This window comes from Pezoporus flaviventris, unplaced genomic scaffold (assembly GCF_033815535.1).
Source record: "Pezoporus flaviventris isolate CSIRO_AGI_PZ_B2104156 unplaced genomic scaffold, CSIRO_AGI_Pfla_v1 ptg000036l, whole genome shotgun sequence".
Lineage (NCBI taxonomy): Eukaryota > Metazoa > Chordata > Aves > Psittaciformes > Psittacidae > Pezoporus > Pezoporus flaviventris.
The window spans coordinates 15100573-15121249 of NW_026892584.1; the positions used below are offsets into that span (position 1 = coordinate 15100573).

The following is a 20677-nucleotide window of genomic DNA, read 5'->3' on the forward strand; positions in this document are numbered from 1 at the left end:
CCCTAGTAAAAACAAACTCAATGGATTGACACAGGGAAATCTTGAGATGTCTTGAGCACTAGTGAACAATGAGAAGTGGGGATACAAATGTGCACCAGTACTGGCAACAGATGCGGAGTCCCTAGTACTTAAACAAAAAACATAAAAAACAAAAGAAAACAAACAAACAAAACCAAAAAAAAAAAAGAAAAACCCACTGAAAAAAAAAACCACAACTCAGATTAAAATCATTTCTTAGGAAAAGATCATTTCATTTGTGCCATCCATAGGACCTGACCAATGTGGTTCCCTGAAGTCCAGCTGTTTGAAAAGGCTTTCATCAAGGCCAGGTTAAGGGTCCACAGCTCAATAAAACTCTTTATAGAGCAATTTAAATTGATTGTATCTCTCCTTCCCCCATAAGAAAATCCTGTCCAGAGGAAACTGTTTAGGAATGGGTTTCCTCTCTACTACTTTACAGAAAAGCCACAATGGCAGCTAGAGATACTTTATGAGCAGCATTCCATAAATCCAAACCAATTAGTGCAAGAAAATAGGCAAGCAGAGTTTGTGTGTACGTCCTAAAAATGTCCATTAGTGCACATCTGGAAACAACAGCAAATGAACACACAAAAGGCAGCTGACCATCCTGCTGTTGTCTCACACCCCAAAATAGATGTAGCAGCACATCTGTTTATTTTCTGTTAGTGCAACGCATACAGATTCCACATATTAAAAAACATTGCTAAGACTGCAAAGCCACAAAGTCCCTGTCTCTCACCTTAATAAAAGTTAGGGAGAAATGCAGATGGATGCATTTAAGACAGTTTTTCAGGGAAACACCAACAGTGGATACCGATATGAGTAAGAAAGTTAAGGAAGAGAAAGCCTTGAAAAGCTCGAAGGAAAACCTGAGCATAGGATAACTCAAAGAAATCTTTATACTGAAATATCAGCATCACAAATACAAAATGTAAATTAATAACAAAGAATAAAACCTTCTCAGTCAAATCCTGACAGAGTACCTTTGATTTTAAGAGTCAGTGCTAAATAAAGTGTGAATATAATTAAGGAAATAGGGCTGTTGATTACTTATCTAGTGTCAACAATGGAAGTGCAAGTGAGGTAAAAGCAATTTATTCTACTTTTGACTAGCCTTTTGTGAATCAGTCACTTCATCCCAGGCAGACCTTGTTTGGGGTGCTCTGCCTGCACCCTTCATTATCAGTATACATACATATATATATATATAACAGTAGTCAAGTGACTGCACTAGCTCTGTGCAACCACAAATTCTTCCCCAGGCAGAGGCCAACTGAGTTGCTTTGGTAGCAGAGAGGTGAACAGATGGTTGAAAAGCTGATCTAAAGAGACAACATGTAAGGAAGCTGAGATAAGCTAAGATTCTACTTTGCAACACCAGACACAACAGGACATTCAGAAGGCAGTACCAGTGCCCAAGCTCCAAACTCTCAATGTTTTAATGATAGCAGTAGATACTCTTAGTGGCTATGGACAAAACAGGACTTTTTACAACAGGGAAGAAAAAAAAAAAAGCAAGCTCTCAGCAGTTTGTTAGTGCAGCTCTTCCTATAGTAATGAATAACAGTCACAGGCAATGACTCCAATAAAAATAAACCATCATTGCACGCACATGTGGCTAGGCTTATTCCCAGAGGAGCATTCAATACTTGCAAAGGAAAGAAATGGAAGAAAAACAAACAAAAGGAGGAGACAGAAATGAAAACCAAGAATCTTTTAAGAATAGAGGAGAAACAGGAAAAGTCCAGGCAAGAGGACACTCTCCAAATTTCAGGTCCCGCAATACCTGCCTGGCTTCAGACTTTGGTTTGAAAGAGTAATACATATATAAAGGACTTTTTCATAGTGTATAATGCCAGGACCAGGGAATCAGAATTCATGAGTCTTCTTCTTAACTTTATTAACTTGCCACTGTTTTATTAAGTTATACGAAAATTATGTAGCATTTCTTTGCCTCAGTCCAAAATCAGGCATGGAGACAGATATCTGTAGCAATCTCACTGTATTAATTTTCTACCAGGTAGGCACAGCTCCAGAGATACCCTGCTTTCCCCTACGCAGAGGGTACAGCAAAAGGCTCAATAAGCAACAGCTCTGCTGTTTTCTCAAATATTCAGTGGGGTCAATTTCTTCCCCTCTCATAAAACCAGAACAAAGGCATCTGTTCTGGCTGTCCCTACCCAGGCAGTTGCTAGCAACAGATGACAAGCCTGTAAATTGTTTCAGTCCTTGCAGAGTGCCAAACATAGGATTTTAAGAGAGAGACATGAGCATGTAATACGTACTGCCATTCAGACATGGGTTTAGCTTCAGGCACTATAACGAGGAGCTGACTATCCTTTGAGTAAACATAATTCAGTGGAAGGAAACCGTCAAAACCCAAATGAATATCAAAGACAATCACAGACAACAGAAGCAGAATTTTCCAAGGTGAACTGCCCTGATGTGCTCTAGAGCAATGACTGTCCTGAGTACCATAGGCCAAATCTAACAAAATGCTGCTTTTGCTCAGCTGTCCTCTCCCAGACTGCAAGCAAACCCTTGAACTCTTTAACCCAGAGTGCCTTTTCCTGTCACTTAACAATAACTTCAGTGGCAGAGAACTGCACTGTCCAGGCAAACATTGGGCAACTTCAAGTTTTAATTGGAAAAGAAAATGCAATCACAGATGTTTATCCAATTTGTGTCTGAACTGCAGCAACCTGGCCAGGGAACTGCACAAAAACAGGCTGTCTCCAGTACACTTCCACTTAAACCAGATTTCTGGTGGAAGTTCCCCAGCATGAAATATAGGGTATGCAGGGCCAGTCAGCTCCCTTCTGCTCATGTAACACCAAACCCTGTGAAATTCCTCTTCCCAAAAGCACTTTCTGTCTCCCTGCCACATGCCTTATTCCCTGGTTTGTAAAATTAATTGTTGTCTTTTCTGTTTGTGAGTCTCTCCTACTTTTCCCAGTAGAGAGTCCTCTAGAGGCCAGGAAACTTCACAAGAGTTTGGCCATGATGATTTCCTATGCTATAATACTTCTGAGGCCCAAAGCCCTGGTAACAGTCCAATGTGAAGGGTAACTCAGGAGAGAATGCTTGTAGCTTTTACTAACCAGAAAAGCAGCCAGCAAGCCAGCATGTCCTGGTTACCACAATGAAACAGTAACAAGAAAAGGGGCCTGATGATGGTGCTGCGGCTGGACAAAGTATTTGGGTAGCATAAACACAGCCTCCAAGGGGAATTCTCCTGTGTCGCAGCTTGCGGTCGCTCATCAGACTTACAGCACACTGGTAGTAAGAAGAACCAAAAATAAAAGTTTATGTAGCTTTTCAGAGCCTTCCATACCGTTCAGTTTGACTTTGGTTCTGGAAATCAGAAAAGGGCCGAATGATACAATTCTTATTTACAACACTTCCTGGAACACTGCCTTATCCCTGGGATAATGCATCCCAAATCGGAAAGGACTCCTAAGGGTACAAATATCACCAGAGCAGTTCCTCTCAGAATAACGCTTCCACCCAGGCTGCCAGCTTTGCCTGGAAGAGACGTCACCAGCAGGGAGGACAGCATGGGAGTTCAGCAGCTGCTCACTTTTTCCTCCACAGAGCCACATGCTCAGAGACCCCGCTGGCTCCTCTGGCTGCAGAGGTAGGGGATCCAAACAGCATCCAGCCCTCATCACTGCACAGAGATCAGCTTGGCGTAATTCACCAGCACAACATAAGGAATATACATTCTTAAGTATGTAATTAACATATGCATTGCTATCATGATGTACTACTTTTGTTATTCTTCAGATGTCTACGAACCTCCTTTATGATAGTTTTAGCAACATATTTATCTTCTACAGATAAAAAAGTATCCACTGCAAATTCAACCCCAATGCTTGTTTCTAAAGTGTATCAAATCGTTATTTAGCCAATGCTCATTCCTTCTTTCACTTTCTTTTGGCTTTCCAAATGGCAAATAAAGCTCAACATTATTATTTACAACTGAAAGAAAATTAATCCACTGTAGAAGAGCATCACAAGTGTGGCCTCACCATCCTGCATTTGCTGGTTTTGGACATCAGTAATAACAAGTGTCCTTCATACTTGCTTGATGTAAAGGCATAATCTTAAATTCCCAGACTTGGGCCAAAAAGACTGGGATTCAACCAAGTCCTGGATCACTGCACAAATATTTTTCACCCACATTAGTGGCTGCAAAATGCTTTTGACATGAAACAAACAAAAACCCTGTCCAATTTTTTTTTTTTTTTTTGTGTGTTCACTCTGTTCTGTTCCTAAAAGTAAAGACCCCAGAGACAAACTAAGACAACACTGCTAAATTCACATGTGAGAGACAGCAGTATTATCTTATGCAAAGCCTCACTAAAGTGTATTTTGGAATCCACTGGGCATCACATAATAAGGACAAGGAAAAAAAAATGCTAACAGATCTGTGAGCTAATAACATACAGATACAATGTGTGTGCTTTCAGAGTACTGTCTTGTTTTATGGGTATTGAGAAAGGGCAACAGATTTAAACTTTTTTTTCTACAACACTCAGATTAGCTTTAGCAAGAACATTACTGGGAGAGATTTTACCAAGGAAGTGAAAACCAATGCACTCAAAGCAAGCTTCATGGCCTTATAAACATCATCTGTATTGCTGAATGTACAGCTGCTAAATAACAGAGTCCTAGAAAAACCTTCCCATAACATGACATGTTTCAGGAGACTTCATTTACATTTCCACAGGGTAGAACATCATCACCAATTCCCACCAGGTGAAGGCAAACATGCTTGTTCCAGTGGATGGCAGAGATGCCGTAAAGGCTGGACAGCCCTCTAGGACCTGAAACATTGCTTTATAATCTATCAGATCTGAAATTTTTGAGACAGTGTGCCTCAAATAACAAAAGTTAAAAAAAACCTTTTTATTTTGGATAAGCAAAGATCAGACATAATGGTCATTCTTATCACAAAATTACTGGGAGTAGCATTTACGGCTCTTAGATACTCTCTTTCATGGGGATTATGATTGAGAAATTCAGATTGTTCTGTGTGCATTAACTATGTGTGAACTTTTGAAAAGTTATTTTGTCATGCTCAAAGGACAAAAATGTAGCTCTAGCAAAAAAAATGCACAACTGTATGGAAAAAATGATGAAAAAAATCTCTCAACCTCTACCTTCCTGCTACCGCACTCAAATGGCCACCTTTCTCGCACTGCTTACAGGAAGTCACTTAATTTTTTTTTTTCCTTCCAGATTTAATTCCAATTAATTTAGATGAGTAAGAAACTCACTTTTTGGGTGCTAATTTACACTTCTATTTTCCCTTTTCAGCCTCCTTTCAAATGAAGACTGAGATGTCCATTATAAGACCATACATGAGAAGTAAAACTGCATGAAAACAGGAGAAAAAAGTAGTTTTCTCTTGGGTTTGGTAGATGTACCACATCCAGCTGGAAACATCAACACAAGCTAAGAAGGGATTACATGACTTTCTGCAGCTTGAAATGACTATGGGTACAGAGTTTTATTTTATTATTAGATAAATAAATAGTGATAATAACAGAAAGAACAGTGAAGGACAAACACAATTTGGATCAGAAAAATTGATTTGCTGAGTAAAACAGAAGTGCTGGCTCAGGCCTGATAAGGCTTTATTAGCTCAGACTCTAAGCCAAACTGCCTGGACCACAAGGCCAGATCAGGTGTCTTTGCAACCTAAACTCCATAGCTTAAAGTGCAGTGCTGTGGAGCATGTGAACACCCTGAACTGCAGGGACATCTGCACAGCCAAATAGCAGAAGTCAAATGGCAGAAGCGGCGAAGGCTGACTGTTCACACAGGACTAGTGCAAGAACTTCTGCCAGAGACTCATGGCTCGCTCATAGGAAATAACTGATAAGGGAGACCACGAGTCACCGCTGTGATGCACATGCAAAAGGCAAACCCAAGATAAATCAAATGAGCTCTTTCCAGTGGAGAACCTCACTAGTGCCTCAAGCGCTACATTACAACCTAGGTCTGCCACCTTTTTCATGAGACAGGGGCATTTATTGACAAGTGACCTGGTTAGTTCTTTCCAATTTAGTATTGTTCCGGTACGAAAAGTCAAGGAAGAAGTCATGCCATTCATTAACTGAGTTGCACTTCACAGTACTTCCTACCAGTATCTGGAAAGTGATCCATGAATCATGTCTATCAGAAACTCTGAACTTCAACATGGATTGAGAAATTTACTGTTTTCTGTTAATATGTACCCTTAATCAACGTACAGTATAAGTACTACCTGTGAGAGCTGGAATCAGGATGGCTGAGGTAGCTATTTATACTGCCTTTTACCTTTTAGTCACAAGCATTTTCCAGTGTTTCTGCAATATGGATACAATGCACCACTGTCTCCTGGACTCATTCTTTCCACTCCTGATTGAGCAGATGTCCTAAAATCCCATCGTATTTTTCCAACAGTCACGACAATCAGTCCAGGGGAAGGTAGTATTGTGAAAATACTGTATTTTATTATATTATTGATGCAATATGATGCACAAACACAACAGTGTTGGCCAGGCAGCTCTCAACAGGTCACCAACACTGGAGACCATCAAAATATCTATTTTAAGGGACAGTCTATCTCAGACAGTGGTATGTCAAAATTGTTCTTATTCCTTAAAGTAGGCCAGTAGCCTTTATTCACTGTCTAAGCAGTTAAGATTTCTTTTTTTACAGCCTGTTTTTAGATCACAGCTAAGGGCACTGATACCACAGACAGGAATTGCAGAGTCAAAGATCAAAAAGTCTGTGTGGAGCAAATTCCTCTAGATTAATTGATCCTACCCAGGGTAGATACACTGTTAAGGCTGAATCAAAGAAAACAGTTTTCTGGACAAGAGATTCTGAATGCCGCTCACTGGCTGTCACTCTCCTGGGCTGTCGATCTAGAACAGTTCAACAACCTTCGATTCATAAAGGCAAAAATGTAAGTTCAAAGTATAATATCCTAGATATAAAAGACCCTAAGATGACTCCCCCTTAAAATGTTTAGAGCATCATAAAGGTTGCAATGCCTGAACATGAGGATCATGTGTGATCCTTTGTTTTGCTCAGAACATGCAATGAATTTTGCCCACTGAAGGCAGTATGTCTAAGTTTGTCTGATTTTAGAACTTTGTCTGAGGTTTATTTTTATTACCAGTGACAGCTCAAACTTGTTGCTATGTCAATAAATATATTCTCTGTAGGACTTACCCTTACATGGGAAGATAGTAAGTAGAAGGAGAAGAAAGAAGAAGATAGCAGCTTGAACACAAATGTTCAGGCCAAATACATTATTCCAGAGATGTCCCCAGTGCTTTTCCACAAGAGCACAAACTCTTTTCTCTCTCCTTTGAAAACACCTTGCCTAAACTATTCTAGGATAGCACAGACCCTTTTCATAATTACATTACACTGTCAAATTAGTTTTCCTGTGATAAACTAAACCACTCCAGTATCAGCCTCACTGTGAGCTTGTGTGCTCTTTATATAACACAGAAACTCATCTGTAATGCCCAATACAATTTTACAGATTATTTCCATTATAATCTTATATATAGACTATATTTTTACTACTTAAGATTGTCCAGTTCCTTTATAATGATATTCTGACCTTTTTCACTATTAAGAATGCCTACAAGCTTTAAGTATACTATATTCCAAGACTTAGCAGAACTTTTCTGAATCGTAAACACTTAAATTTGAGTTAGGCATTTTAGTTTGTTTTCAAATTAAAAAAAAAAGGCAAAACAAAACAACAACCAACCAAACAAAAAACTGCAACACACAGACCCTGCCCCCCCCCCAACAAACCAAACCAAACCTAAACTAAACTGAAACAAAAAAATGCCAAGGCATTCCAAGGATAAACAACTTTGGTTGCTGCCACTCTGATGTTAGGAGCAATGACTCTTCAGATATTGAGAAGAAAATCTGCCCTAGGTTAGTTCCATTCTGTTTTCAGGGGGAAATTCAGACTGAAGTCCAATCAAAACCAGAAAAGTGATTCTGTATAAACAGGATGGGAATTCGTGTTCATTCCCTCTCCGCGAAGGGACTTAAGCTTACAAACAGAGCATTCTTCAGGCAATTCAGATCACAGCCTGAAAGTCATATCTGGTTCTATCTCCCATTTTTAAGCTGTTTTAGTGAACTGTAAATACAGTGTTTGTAAAGGGCATTGGGTTAACAGTGTCAGAGAGTGAAGTTCTCTCTTTATATTCAGAACAGATTTCGTTACAGTAATCCTACCCCTCCTGTCTTGACCTTTAAGTAAATCCCAATAAAGAACGGGAGACATAGCCCTGATTTCTAAGAATTTCTATCCGATTAATAACATGAATCACAGAATCATAGAATGGTTTGGGACCTTAAAGATCATATAGTTCCATCCCTCCCTGCCAAGGGCAGGCACACCTTCCACTAGACCAGGATGCTCAAAGCCCCATCCAACTTGGCCTTGAAAGACTACCGGGGATGGGGCAGCCACAGCTTCTCTGGGCAGCCTGTGCCAGTGCCTCAGCACACATGTGGTGAAGAATTTTTTTCCTATTATCTCATCTAAATCTCCCCTCTTTCAGTTTGGAGCCACTCCCTGTGTCCTGTCACTACCTGTCCTTGTAAAAAGTCCCTCACCAGCTTTCTTGTAGGCCCCCTTTAAGTATTGGAAGACTGTTACGAGGTCTCCCTTGAGCCTTCTCTTCTACAGGCTGAATAAGCCCAACCGTCTCAGCCTGTCTCCAGCCCTCTGACCATCTTCACGGCCCTCCTTTGGACTCACTCAAGCAGGTCCACATTCTTCTTATGGATTACTATGCTTGCATAGTAATTAAAAAATACATAACATAATATGAGATAGTTAACTTGTAACTGGTGTAGGTTAGCAGCAACCAAAAAGGAGTCTCCTCTGAGAGCTGACTGGCCTATCAGCCAAAGATACCTAACAAAAAGTACCCACCGCTGCCCCCAGCCTCGGTAGGAAGACACGGTGTAACTTCATGACTGGATTTGCCTCTCTGCCTCACAGCTGTTCCTGCTTCTCTGTTTCGGATGCTCTGAACTACAGATCTATGAGACTGAAGTTTGCACAGCTGCTGCTATATTTTGTCAATCTGACATTAAAATAATCTTCATTAAGAAAACTTGCCATGCTTTTTAAAAAACTGTCAGAGAAAAAGATGAATTAAAGGTTTTCTTCTGTCCTTTTCTATTTTATCTAGTGTTCTTTCATTTCTGTGTAGATTCTTAGATAAACTGATAAGTGTTACAAAAGCACCAGAGTAAATGAATTCTTGTGCAAGAATGATGGAAATATTTTTCTTTATATAAAAGTGTCCTGTTAAGAGGGACATAAATCCAGTCCTATTTAATGTAGACAGGGCTATAGTGATGTTTATATTGTGTAACCATCCCCATAAGTTTATTAAGAAGGAAGCTTACTGCAAACAGAGACATGAACAAACACACAAGCCAGAAAGCAGGTGACCTAGTGAACCTTCCCTATTTTTACAGCACCCTTTCATTTGGCACTTCTGCTGAATTGAGTCAGCATCATACTGTGTCAATAATCATCTGTTTATTCTGCAGTTGTGCATTGTGTCCAGTTTCATCTTGTTCACATGCAACTCAAGTTCAAATTGCTTACACTTGGATATGATCTATGGATAAGCAACAGATTTCTGTCATTAAGAGCTATCAGTCTAGTCTAGAATCTATTCAACCAGAAAAAAAAAAACCTTAAGTTTCTCATTTATGTATTTTAAAGGATGTGGCTTGTACACATGCATGGAAATTTGAGGCCATAGCAACCTTTGATTGTGTCTCAATTCAAAATATCCAAACAATAGCAGTGGTGAGGCAGAAGTCTCTGAAGTAAACTGTGTATCCTAGGAAAAACCCATTTATTTAAATGGAAGGACTGGCAGAATTCAAATACGTGCTTCTGCAGTCTTTGCACAGCTATTTCTTCAAAAGCAGCATACTCTGTAATGGAGAACCATAAAAAACTAATCTCACCTTAAAAAAATTTCTGTTTTCCTGCAAAATTTCCTATCCCTGGTATGACTCCAAGCCTGCATGCTTACCTTAAACAAAAAGATTAAAATTTCTTTTTATGTTTTCACAGTGCTGATTTTCCATATGTTTATCACATTATATAATAGGATGGCTTAGAACACACTTTACACTGCTTCTATTTTAAACCAACCCAATAGCCACATCCCTTTTCCATCACTGCTTACTGGACCTCATTATCCACCGCCATCTGCAGATTTTCTCATGTCTAAACACTTGGAAAAAAAAAGTATTGTATTGTGTAAATGATCTGCATGACCGTACAATGCACACGATTCATGTAGTGCATAGAGACAGGTTTTCCCAACATGGCTCACAGCTGCTGAATGGCTCTTCACTTGTCTTAATACTTTCGCTAAAAACTCACACACAGAGCTTTCATCTTACTTCTTTGGGGTACTGGGACTTCTTTTTTTGAGTATCCCCAGCTTCTAGATCAGTAGAAGACAATACTTCTTGCCTCACACATAACAATGGCAACCTTCACACATCCTAGTCACCTCTGACCAAACACTGATTTCATTGCCCAGTTGTCTATGGGCTCTTTCTTGGCCCACAGTGTCAAAGACTGAACTACCTTCTCCTCTGCTCCCACTGAAGTAGTTAAAAAACTTTCTGTCTGCATTTCCCAATGCCAGTGGCCATCTCCGTCTTCCCCATCTAACTCCAAAATGATGTTTAAGTCTACTAAAATATCTTTTTTTTTTTTTTCTCCACTGCATGTTCTTCTTCTCTATTTGCTTTAGTAGGTAGCTATAACTGCTACAAAGCTAATAGAAGAAAACACATCTATACTGTTTGCATTTTATTTCTATCAGACCTTCTTCCCATATCAGAGAGATTTCAGTACTCAGAATCATAGAATAGTTTGGTTGGAAGGCACCCTTACAGATCATCTAGCCCAATTCCTAACATGTTCTGTCTGATTACATTGCATTGCTTCTTTCTCCCCAGCAAATATTACCATCTCACCAAAGTAATTAGAACCCTTTATAGTAAGTATAAGGCTACAATCTCCTTTCCTGTTTTGGCACAAAAAAGTTGGATGCCATTTCCAAACTATATTACTGTACTTGCTATCCTTCAGATTGTTAAGGCAAAATTTAGCAAGTGTTAACCCCAGATGGTAGTACTTGGTGTATGTCTCTTCTCCACCGCCTACATGCTTTGTTTGAAATTGTTTTCTGTAACTTATTTGCTTCCCTTTTTTATGGATAAAAACCTCACCTGATGTTATCTTTAAAATGGGACAGCTACCCAACAGCCAGAAAGTCCACATAATAACTACTTTCAATGTTTTACGGGGAGAGATAAATCTGGTCTCACTTACGCTCTGAACAACTGCAACAAGTTACATGTTTTCTATTTTCAATATATTTTCATAATGACTGGTAGAGCTACAGCCAAACATCTGTACAATTTCAAAGAACTGCTTCACTAAAAAGACAACAAATTTCAGGTAAAGAATCATGGCAGTTGGCCTTAGCAGGTCACATAAATGTCAAACTTCATCCCCATCCCCCTTGGCTCTCACCCAGACTTTCTCTTCACCAGCAAGTACCATGGTTACTTCACCATTGCAATTTTGGAATGCTTATTCAGGGCTTATTCATAGGATAGTAAGCAGAGTGAGACAAAACAGCTGGTCTGTAACCAAGGAGAGTACAAAAGTTATGTCTGGCAGTAATCTGAATGAGAGAAGGGGTTTTGTTTACTTTTGTTTTTTTAGGAATGAGTCAACATATACTTATGCATTTGAATCATTTTACCTGAAGCAGGAAAATTGCTGCGCAGCAGTTCACCTGGTACAACTTGAAAGCTTCAGCCCATATTTTAATAATAAGACCAGTTGTTCTGTGGTATCCAGCTCCCTGAGCTGAAAAACAGGGATGGGGAGCTGAGAGAAGCTGCCATAATCCAAGGGGAAATGGTTAGCAACTTGTTAACACCACTTAGACACACATCAGTCTGTGAGGCTGGATGGGATCTACCCAAGGGTACTAAGGGTGCTGGCAGAAGTGCTCACCAAGCCACTTTCCATCATTTAGTAGATAGCTATAACTGCTACAAAACTAGTAGAAGAAAACACATCTATGCTGTATTTTATTTCTATTTCAGCAGTCCTGGCTAACCATGGAGGTCCCAGTGGACTGGAAGTTAGCAAATGCAATGCCTGCCTACAGGAAGGGCCAGAAGGAGAATCCAGGGAACTACAGGCCTGTCAGTCTGACCTCAGTGCCAGGGAAGGTTATGGGGTAGATCATCTTGAGTGCCATCACACAACACATACAGGACAACCAGGTGATCAGGGACAGCATAGGTTTATGAAAGGCGGGTCCCGTTTGACTGACCTGATCTTCTTCCGTGACAAGGTGACCTGCTTAGCGTGTGAGGACAAGGCTGTGGACCTTACCTGGATTTTACCAAAGCCTTTGACACTGTTTCCCACAGCATTCTCCTGGAGAAACTCACTGCTCACGGCTTGGACAAGCAAACTCTTCACTAGGTAAAAAACTGGCTGGATGTCTGGGCCCAAAGAATAGTGGTGAATGGAACTGGTGGTCAGTCACAAGTAATGTTCCCCAGGGCTCAGTACTAGGGTCAGTTCTGTTTAACTTCCTTATCAATGGTCTGGATGAGGGGATCGAGTGCACCCTCAGTAAGTTTTCAGATGACACCAAGCTGCGTGGGAGTGTCGATCTGCTGGAGGTTAAGAAGGCTCTGCAGAGGGATCTGGACAAGCTACATCAATGGGCTGTTACCAGTGCTATGATGTTCAACAAGGCAAAGTGCTGGGTCCTGCACTTGGGTCACAACAACTCCATGCAAAGCTATGGGTCTGGGGAAGAGTGGCTGGAAATACTCTCAGTGGAAAGGGACCTGGCCAAACTTAAGCCAGCTTGTGCTCAGGCAGATAAGAAGGCCAACTGCATCCCGGCCTGTATCAGATATAGTGTAGCCAGCAGGACCAGGGCAGTGGTCGTCCCCCTGTACTCAGCGCTGGTGAGGCCGCACCTTGAACACTGTTTTCAGTTCTGGGTCCCTCACTACAAAAAAGACACTGAGGTGCTGTAGCAGGTCGAGAGAAGGGAACTGAAACTGGTGAAGGGTCTGGAGCACAAGTCTTATGAGGAATGGGTGAGGGAATTGGGGTTGTTTAGCCTGGAGAAAAAGAGGCTCAGAGGAGACCTTATCACTCTCTGCAGCTATCTGAAATGAAGATGGAGTGAGGTGGGTGTTGGTCTCTTGCCAAGTAACAAGTGATAGGACAAGAGGAAACAGCCCCAAGTTGCACCAGAGAAGGTTTAGAGGAAAGATTTCTTCATTTAAAGTATTGCCAAGCATTGGAACAGGCTGTCCAGGGGAGTGGTTGAGTCACCATCCCTGGAGGTATTTAAAAGACGTGTAGATGTGGTGCTTAGGGACATGGTTTAGTGGTGGGCTTGGCAGTGCTCAGTAAATGGTTGGACTCGATAATCTTAAAGGTCTTTTCCAAACTAAATTATTCAATGATTCTAAACGCTCTTTCTTGAAAATACCATAGGAAAACACTGATTTGTTATAAAACAACAAATCTATGTGCACTTTCCATCTGAGAATTTCAAAACACATTACAGACATTAACACAACACTATGGGTCTCACAAATCCCACGAAAACTATCATATAAACCAGGCCCATAGAAGTTGCCATACCAGATCTGGCCAGTGCCTTACCTAATCCAGCACCCTGTCTCCAACAGAGAAGAACAAAACATTAAACATAGCATGTCAATGTATTAAACCCTACCATGCTGTTCCCCAAAGACAGCTGAGCACACAGGAACACAGTAACCTTGGAGCCTGCTGACTCCAGCTCAGGAAAGAAGGATAATTATACACATAAGTGTAACTGAAGAGGCTGACAGTTTCTAGTGTTTTAGTGTAGCCCCATTGGTTTTAGCTGAAACTCTAAGAGTCTGCACATTTATGTACAGTTTTCAGGAAAAACAAATGTTATGGTCAACTACTCGTAAGAGCGCTTAGGGACAACAGAGTATCAGTATCCATAAATATAACAATAAACTCCCTTCATAAACCCACTTATGTGAAACAATTAAATTTTCCCATGTTCTCCCAACCTTTTATGCCACTGTGGAACATGTGCAGCTCAGTCTCACTTCAGCAGTTAAAAGACTCTTACTGTTGTCCATACTTGTGGGTTTTGATGGCATAATGAATTTAAATAAAGACTGTAAACCTCCTTCTGCCCTCCCCTAGTTGCATTGCTTCTGTCCTGGAGGAAACAAAAACCAGAACACTGGCTTCTAGAAGTGGGCAAAAAGAGGAAAGTTCATGTGTTTGTTCAGAAACCTGTTCCCATCCAAGCAATAAAGGAAATCTGACTGATTTTAAAGCAGGCGGGATGTCCCAGAAATACCACTATTTTGCTGAATTGGCTTCTGTCTTATAACTGTTCACCAGACATACGGAGCGTGGGGTGGAAAAAGGGATAGCTGGCTGAAAAAAACGTCTGCTGGACAAACAAAATAAAGGGATCTTTTACTTAATATATTAAAAAAAAAAAATACGGTGTAGGAATTCTATGCTTAATTCCCCTAGATTTATTGCACACTCGTTCTGCCATCTGCAGCCCTGGCATTCCCCAAAGTTTCAGGAACAAGGACTACACCCCCAAGCTTTCCCAGAAAGGAAAACCTGCATGACTAAGAACACTAGTAATCCAGTGGCCTCTTCTGTCCAGAAAATACTATAGCTCTGGAAAACTGCTTTGTTGAATCTTCCTTAACAACTACATTAGCTGGGGCTGTTCAGCCTGGAGAAGAGAAGGCTGCGTGGAGAGCTCATAGCAGCCTTCCAGTGTCTGAAGGGGGCCTATAGGGATGCTGGGGAGGGACTCTTCATTAGGGACTGTAGTGACAGGACAAGGGGTAACGGGTTCAAACTTAAACAGGGGAACTTTAGCTTGGATATAAGGAGGAAATTCTTTCCTGTTAGGGTGGTGAGGCACTGGAATGGGTTGCCCAGGGAGGCTGTGAATGTTCCATCCCTGGCAGTGCTAAAGACCAGGTTGGACGAGGCCTTGGGTGATATGGTTTAGTGTGAGGTGTCCCTGCCATTGGCTGGGGGGTTGGAACTAGATGATCTTAAGGTCCTTTACAACCATAACTATTCTATGATTCTAAGAGGTACTTTCAATGGGTAGGATTTCCCAGCGAGGATTAGTGCACTGGTTCTACTACCACAGAAGCTGGATGTAGGAGAGGATCGCTCAGACTGGCACCACTGCCCCAGCACCTCCGGGGAAAGATGGAGAGAAAATAGAGCCAGGAAGAACACCTTCAGGAGGTCAAGTGACCAAAGAAAGAATGAATTTTGGCTTTAGAAAGAAAAAATTGTGTCCACTGTGTCAGTCAGAACAAAACACAGGTTATTCTTTACACTATATTGATTCTGCAGGGTTACAATTCATGAAAGGCACGGAAAACCTGGTTTTGCACTACTTTTCACCCAAATCTCTAGAACAACTGTGTGCTTTCAGTAATTTCCTGAGGCAGAATTTTACTTTAAAACCAGGACTACACACATAATCACAGGCTTCCTTTTTTATTTTTTTTTTTTTATACAGTAATATGCGAATTTGTAGAAGTGATTACTGACGAGAAGTTTTGGACCTCCAAGTTAAGCTTCCTTAAAAAGTGCTGAGTTTCAAAGCACTGATATCCAATACCTCTTGGCAGAACCACCTTATGATGACTGAAATGGCATCTCAAGAACTGAGGTGCCTTTATTCAAAATTCATTTCTGAAAGTGGCTATAAAGCAATTATAAAAGAACTTATGTGTGTAAAACTACAGTAATTTGATCAATACAGTGCTGCTACAGGTACTGTAATTCTAGATGCCTTCCTCTAACTGGAAACTGCATGTCTAGCTAGAAGATTTCTACAGTTCTAAGAAAAGAGAATTTATCTAGAAAAAAAAAAAGGACACAACTATCAGCAACAGGAAAATATTTACAGGACACCATGGATAAATCCCATTTCATTCATGGGCTTCACAGACATATCACTATTTATATCACACTTCTGTTTCAAATTACTTTGTTTTTAATAATATATTTTAATGTTTACTTTGGGGTTGTTTTCCCTCACTGTACATTCTGTTCTTTTGCTCAACCAAAACAGAATGAGCCTGTGGCTTCACATGCAAGTGAGGTGGTGCACCTGATAAATCCAGTTAGGAACAGAGTGAAACTCTGGGTGTTTTTTTAAGTGGACCAAAGTATATCTTTTATAATGGAATTTTAAAAGACTGAAAACAACATTTCATACACTTGCGATCTATTCTCAAACAAAATCAGGAAAAAACACATCTAATGTTCTTCAGGAAAACTGCTCCATCTTTCCACCACCAGAGGAACGTTCTTAATCCTTTTTAGCTGACTTTAAGCATCAGGAATTAGCACAGAGCCCAGTTTCTGCCCTTTTCCCTTTGCCAGCTCCACCTCTCACATACTCCAAAACAATCCAGGAAATTTGTGAACAGCTTTGTATTTTGCACACACATGTAGGAAAAGAGAACTCATTACAGACTAGAACATAGAGAACTTACAAGAGCAGCAGCAGTTTCAATACAACTGTGCACAGTCGTTAGAAGAGAGTCCAGAAGATGCCTTGTCTATCTGCATTTGACACATTTAGCCTGCTACCAGAGTCCAGGGGACTACCACTGCTTCATGGTGCCTACTTGCAGGAACAGAAGTGCCATAATTATAGTTTTCTAATGAGCAGAATGAAATGGGATGACTTGGTCTCCTCAGGCTCCTCAGTCTTCAGAGCTCTCAGGCTCAAAAGACTGAAACCTAGAAGTGAGAAACCTCGTGTTGTGACAGTAAAACCAGGACCACTAATTTGAACGTATGTGGGCAGTAATGCTATAGGTGAAGGATGGCACAAATCTTATGGAGAAATTTTTCTGACAAGTCTCTACTTCAACAGGCAGAGAATGACATTAAGACTGAGGGTCACAGCCTTTGGAAAGAGTTACATCAATGCAAAAACAGAATAGACAAAGCCAAAAGAGATTATAATAGTAGATATCCCAAGGGAGAGATGAAATCATGGGTTATAGTGTTTTTAAAAACAGAAAAAAGTTATTCCGTCAACCAAACCCCCAATGCCTTGCTTCCTAGTTTTTCACAGTTTTTTTTTAAATTAAGAGGGGAAGACTGCAGTCTAAAATGCTACTCCATTTCACTCAAAATCATGAGGTCTCTTAATGAAAAGGGCAAGTACTCTTCTTTTTGCAGGCATACTTCTGGAAAATCAGTACCACACTGCTCAAAGTTAGAGCTTGCTGGGGCAGGCATCAAGCTTAACTTGCAAGCAGTAGCTGCAGAAGACAAGAGTACTCCCCTAACAGTCACAGCTGAAGTTTAGCACAAAGAGTGGAAACAATGACAGCAAAAAATCATGGCAATGAAAGCACTAGCCTCCTACTCCTGCCCCAAAAGCCCTGTGCAGGAATTACTTTAAGGATCACCCTTCATCTCCGCAACATGAAATGCACTAAAACTTCAAGGAGCCTGTATGCCTGTGCCACCAGGCCAACACTAGGTCCTGTGACTAAGATAAGCCCATTCTAACACAGGGAGGCACTGGAGGATTTGCCATCCCTGAAAAACAAAGGACACTGATTAGCCCCCACACCAAATAAGCAACTGGCTGCAGGGCACCAGGTTCTCAACACATGTGGCATAATCACAGAGGCTGAAGGACACAGCCCATCTGACTGAGCACTGCTGTTGTAGCTTTATTCAAACTCTCTTTTTTGTTCTCACCTGTCTTGTCAGCAAGTCACGATATCGTAGTATGATCCTTGTATTGACACTGTGACTCCATGTGTTGCCAAGGGCTGCTGTCACACAACCAGATTCCCTTTTCCCACTTCCAGAAGCTCCTGGAATCAAATATGAAAGAAACAGCATCAGGACTGTGGTACAGAGAATTATTCAGCATGGAAACTCTAATCGGTCATCTTGGATCATTCCTTAAGCTAGGTAATTACAACTGGTACTTAACAGATGGCACTATCACATGAAGGTCCTACCTTTCTGATTTATTTATACAACTGCAATGTGAGTTCTCTATCTCACTCTCTGATACCTAGACAAAATGCCAAGAATTAAGGATATGCTGCAAAGCAGTACCTACTTTCTTGGAGAGACTGGTGCATTTTCTAAATATTTGGAGGTGCACCATGCATGGAGGACGCTTGCCTTTTCCTCTTTAGATAGTCTATCCACAGCAAACCAGCTTTCTACGCCACAGAGGAGAGGGAAGCAGGCCAGCAGAGTTACAGCGTATACTGATATAACAAAAAGGAGAGCTAAAGGAGCAGAATGTGGTGCCACAATACCCCAACCTAAAAATCTGAACACTGGTTAATGCCAACAGGCATCCTATACATTTTCTAAGATTTGCAAAGAAGAAAGCCCCTTAGCTATAAATACCATCCTGGTCTGTGAAATCATATGAACTTTATATAACCCTGAAGGAAAATGCACTTTGCTGCAATCAGCAATGACAACATACAGAAGTGTTTGCAATAATGGCATATGACCCATCTTGCTGAACTGCCACTGCACCTGAGCTTTCTCTTATTAAAACCAGAGACTCATATACACACACACACACACATATGCAGGCAGGTAGGTGCCTGAGACCTTCATCTTTGCCCCCCACCGAGTTCTGTGTAAGATGGACAGAGGGGTGGCTTATGTTTCTGTCAAAATCATCAGTAATGCAACAGTTAATGCTGAAACCTAAATTATAAGTACTGGGTTTTGGAAGCAATACTGTAGTGAGATGACAAAGTCATCTCATGGTCCATTGGAACTTCTGAAAGATTCAGGTTTAAAACTCTTCATTGCTTTTACATTTGCAAGATTGTGGGGTTTTTACTTCCTCTCCAGTATTTAGAGCATAATTACTTCAGTCACTAAAGCTTTTATTTTGGAAAAATATACAGTAAAGTGTAATACCAAAAGTTTTGGCATGCAGTAATAATAATTTGCATCACTGCTGGTAGCTTGCAAGCCATGAGGACATAGTGTGCATTAGGCAGAGGAGAGCAGCAGGCTGAAGAAAAGGGCCTGGAATGACTGTAGCATGCTACAAGATTCAGCTGAATACTTCAACAAACCCCAATCCCACCAAGTAATACCAGGTTCAGTTAACATCAACTGGATTTGGATTAGGCCTTCAAGTGTTTAATGCCTACAGAAGAAATCAGTGAAGCACCTGGTTCAAGCTAACAGTTTGAGAAAAGTCTGGATTCTGTACTTGTCTGAATTACTTCCCACATCATGGGAACTCACTGTGACATGCACAATACTCTCATCTACAGAACATCTGTTCTAGTCTGAAAACAGGCTATAGTTGTACCATCCAGCAAGGATGGCTGCTCTTCTTTCCTCTAAACAAAGGTATTCATATCTTGATAAGCATCAAACTTCCACCTCAATAACTCACCACAGAGGCACCTAACTGGAAGTTCCAGTATTAAGAATGCTATTCAGTTAACTAACCTAACCTATCTCTATTGGGAAGGTGGATGTGCTGACCATAATAATTCCTCTTCACTTATGTTCTATGACGGGGCTACGGAACTGATGGACAGGAAGCTGACATCATCTACCTGGACTTATGCGAAGCATTCAACACTGTCCCACACAACATCCTTGTCTCTAAATTGGAGAGACATCAATTTGATGGATGGACCACTCAGTGGATAAAGAACTGGCTGGATGGCAGCTCCCCAAGAGTTGTGGTCAACGGCTCAGTGTCCACCTGGAGACCAGTAACGAGTAGCACTCCTCAGGGATCGGTGTTAGGACCAATCTTGTTCAACACCTTTCTCGCTGACATGGACAGTGGGATTGAGTGCGCCCTCAGCAAGTTTGCCAATGGCACCAAGCTGTGTGGTTCGGTTGATATGCTGGAGGGAAGGAATGCCATTCAGAGGGACCTCGACACGCTTGTGAGGTGGGCTGTTGCCAACCTCATGAAGTTTAACCATGCCAAGTGCAAGGTCCTACACCTGGGTCGGAGCAATCCCAGGCACAGCTACAGGTTGGGCAGAGAAGAGATTCAGAGCAGCCCTGCAGAGAAGGACTTGGGGGTGTTGGTTGATGAGCAAATGAACATGAGCTGGCTTCAGTGTGCACTTGCAGCCCAGAAAGCCAACCGTATCCTGGGCTGCATCAAAAGGAGTGTGACCAGCAGGTCGAAGGAGGTGATCCTGCTCCTCTACTCTGCTCTTGTGAGACCTCACCTGGAGTATTGTGTGCAGTTCTGGTGTCCTCAACATAAAAAGGACATGGAACTGTTGGAACAAATCCAGAGAAGGGCCATGAGGATGATCAGGGGACTGGAGCACCTCCCATATGAAGACAGGCTGAGAAAGTTGGGGCTGTTCAGCCTGGAGAAGAGAAGGCTGCGTGGAGACCTCATAGCAGCCTTCCAGTATCTGAAGGGGGCCTATAAGGATGCTGGAGATGGACTCT

At 41.3% G+C, this 20677-nt stretch overlaps 1 protein-coding gene across 4 annotated transcripts in view; it reads right to left on the minus strand.

The window, feature by feature from the left end:
- The window catches only part of RAD51B (RAD51 paralog B), a 457006-nt gene that overhangs the window by 169045 nt on the left and 267284 nt on the right, over nucleotides 1–20677 (minus strand). For all 4 annotated transcript variants that reach the window (XR_009745095.1, XM_061463287.1, XM_061463285.1 and 1 more), the window contains exon 9: nucleotides 17951–18069. Coding sequence is in view for 3 of the 4 variants with exons in the window: in XM_061463287.1 (XP_061319271.1) it covers nucleotides 17951–18069 (119 nt within the window). In the remaining variant the exon portion in view is untranslated. The remainder of the gene's footprint in view (nucleotides 1–17950; nucleotides 18070–20677) is intronic.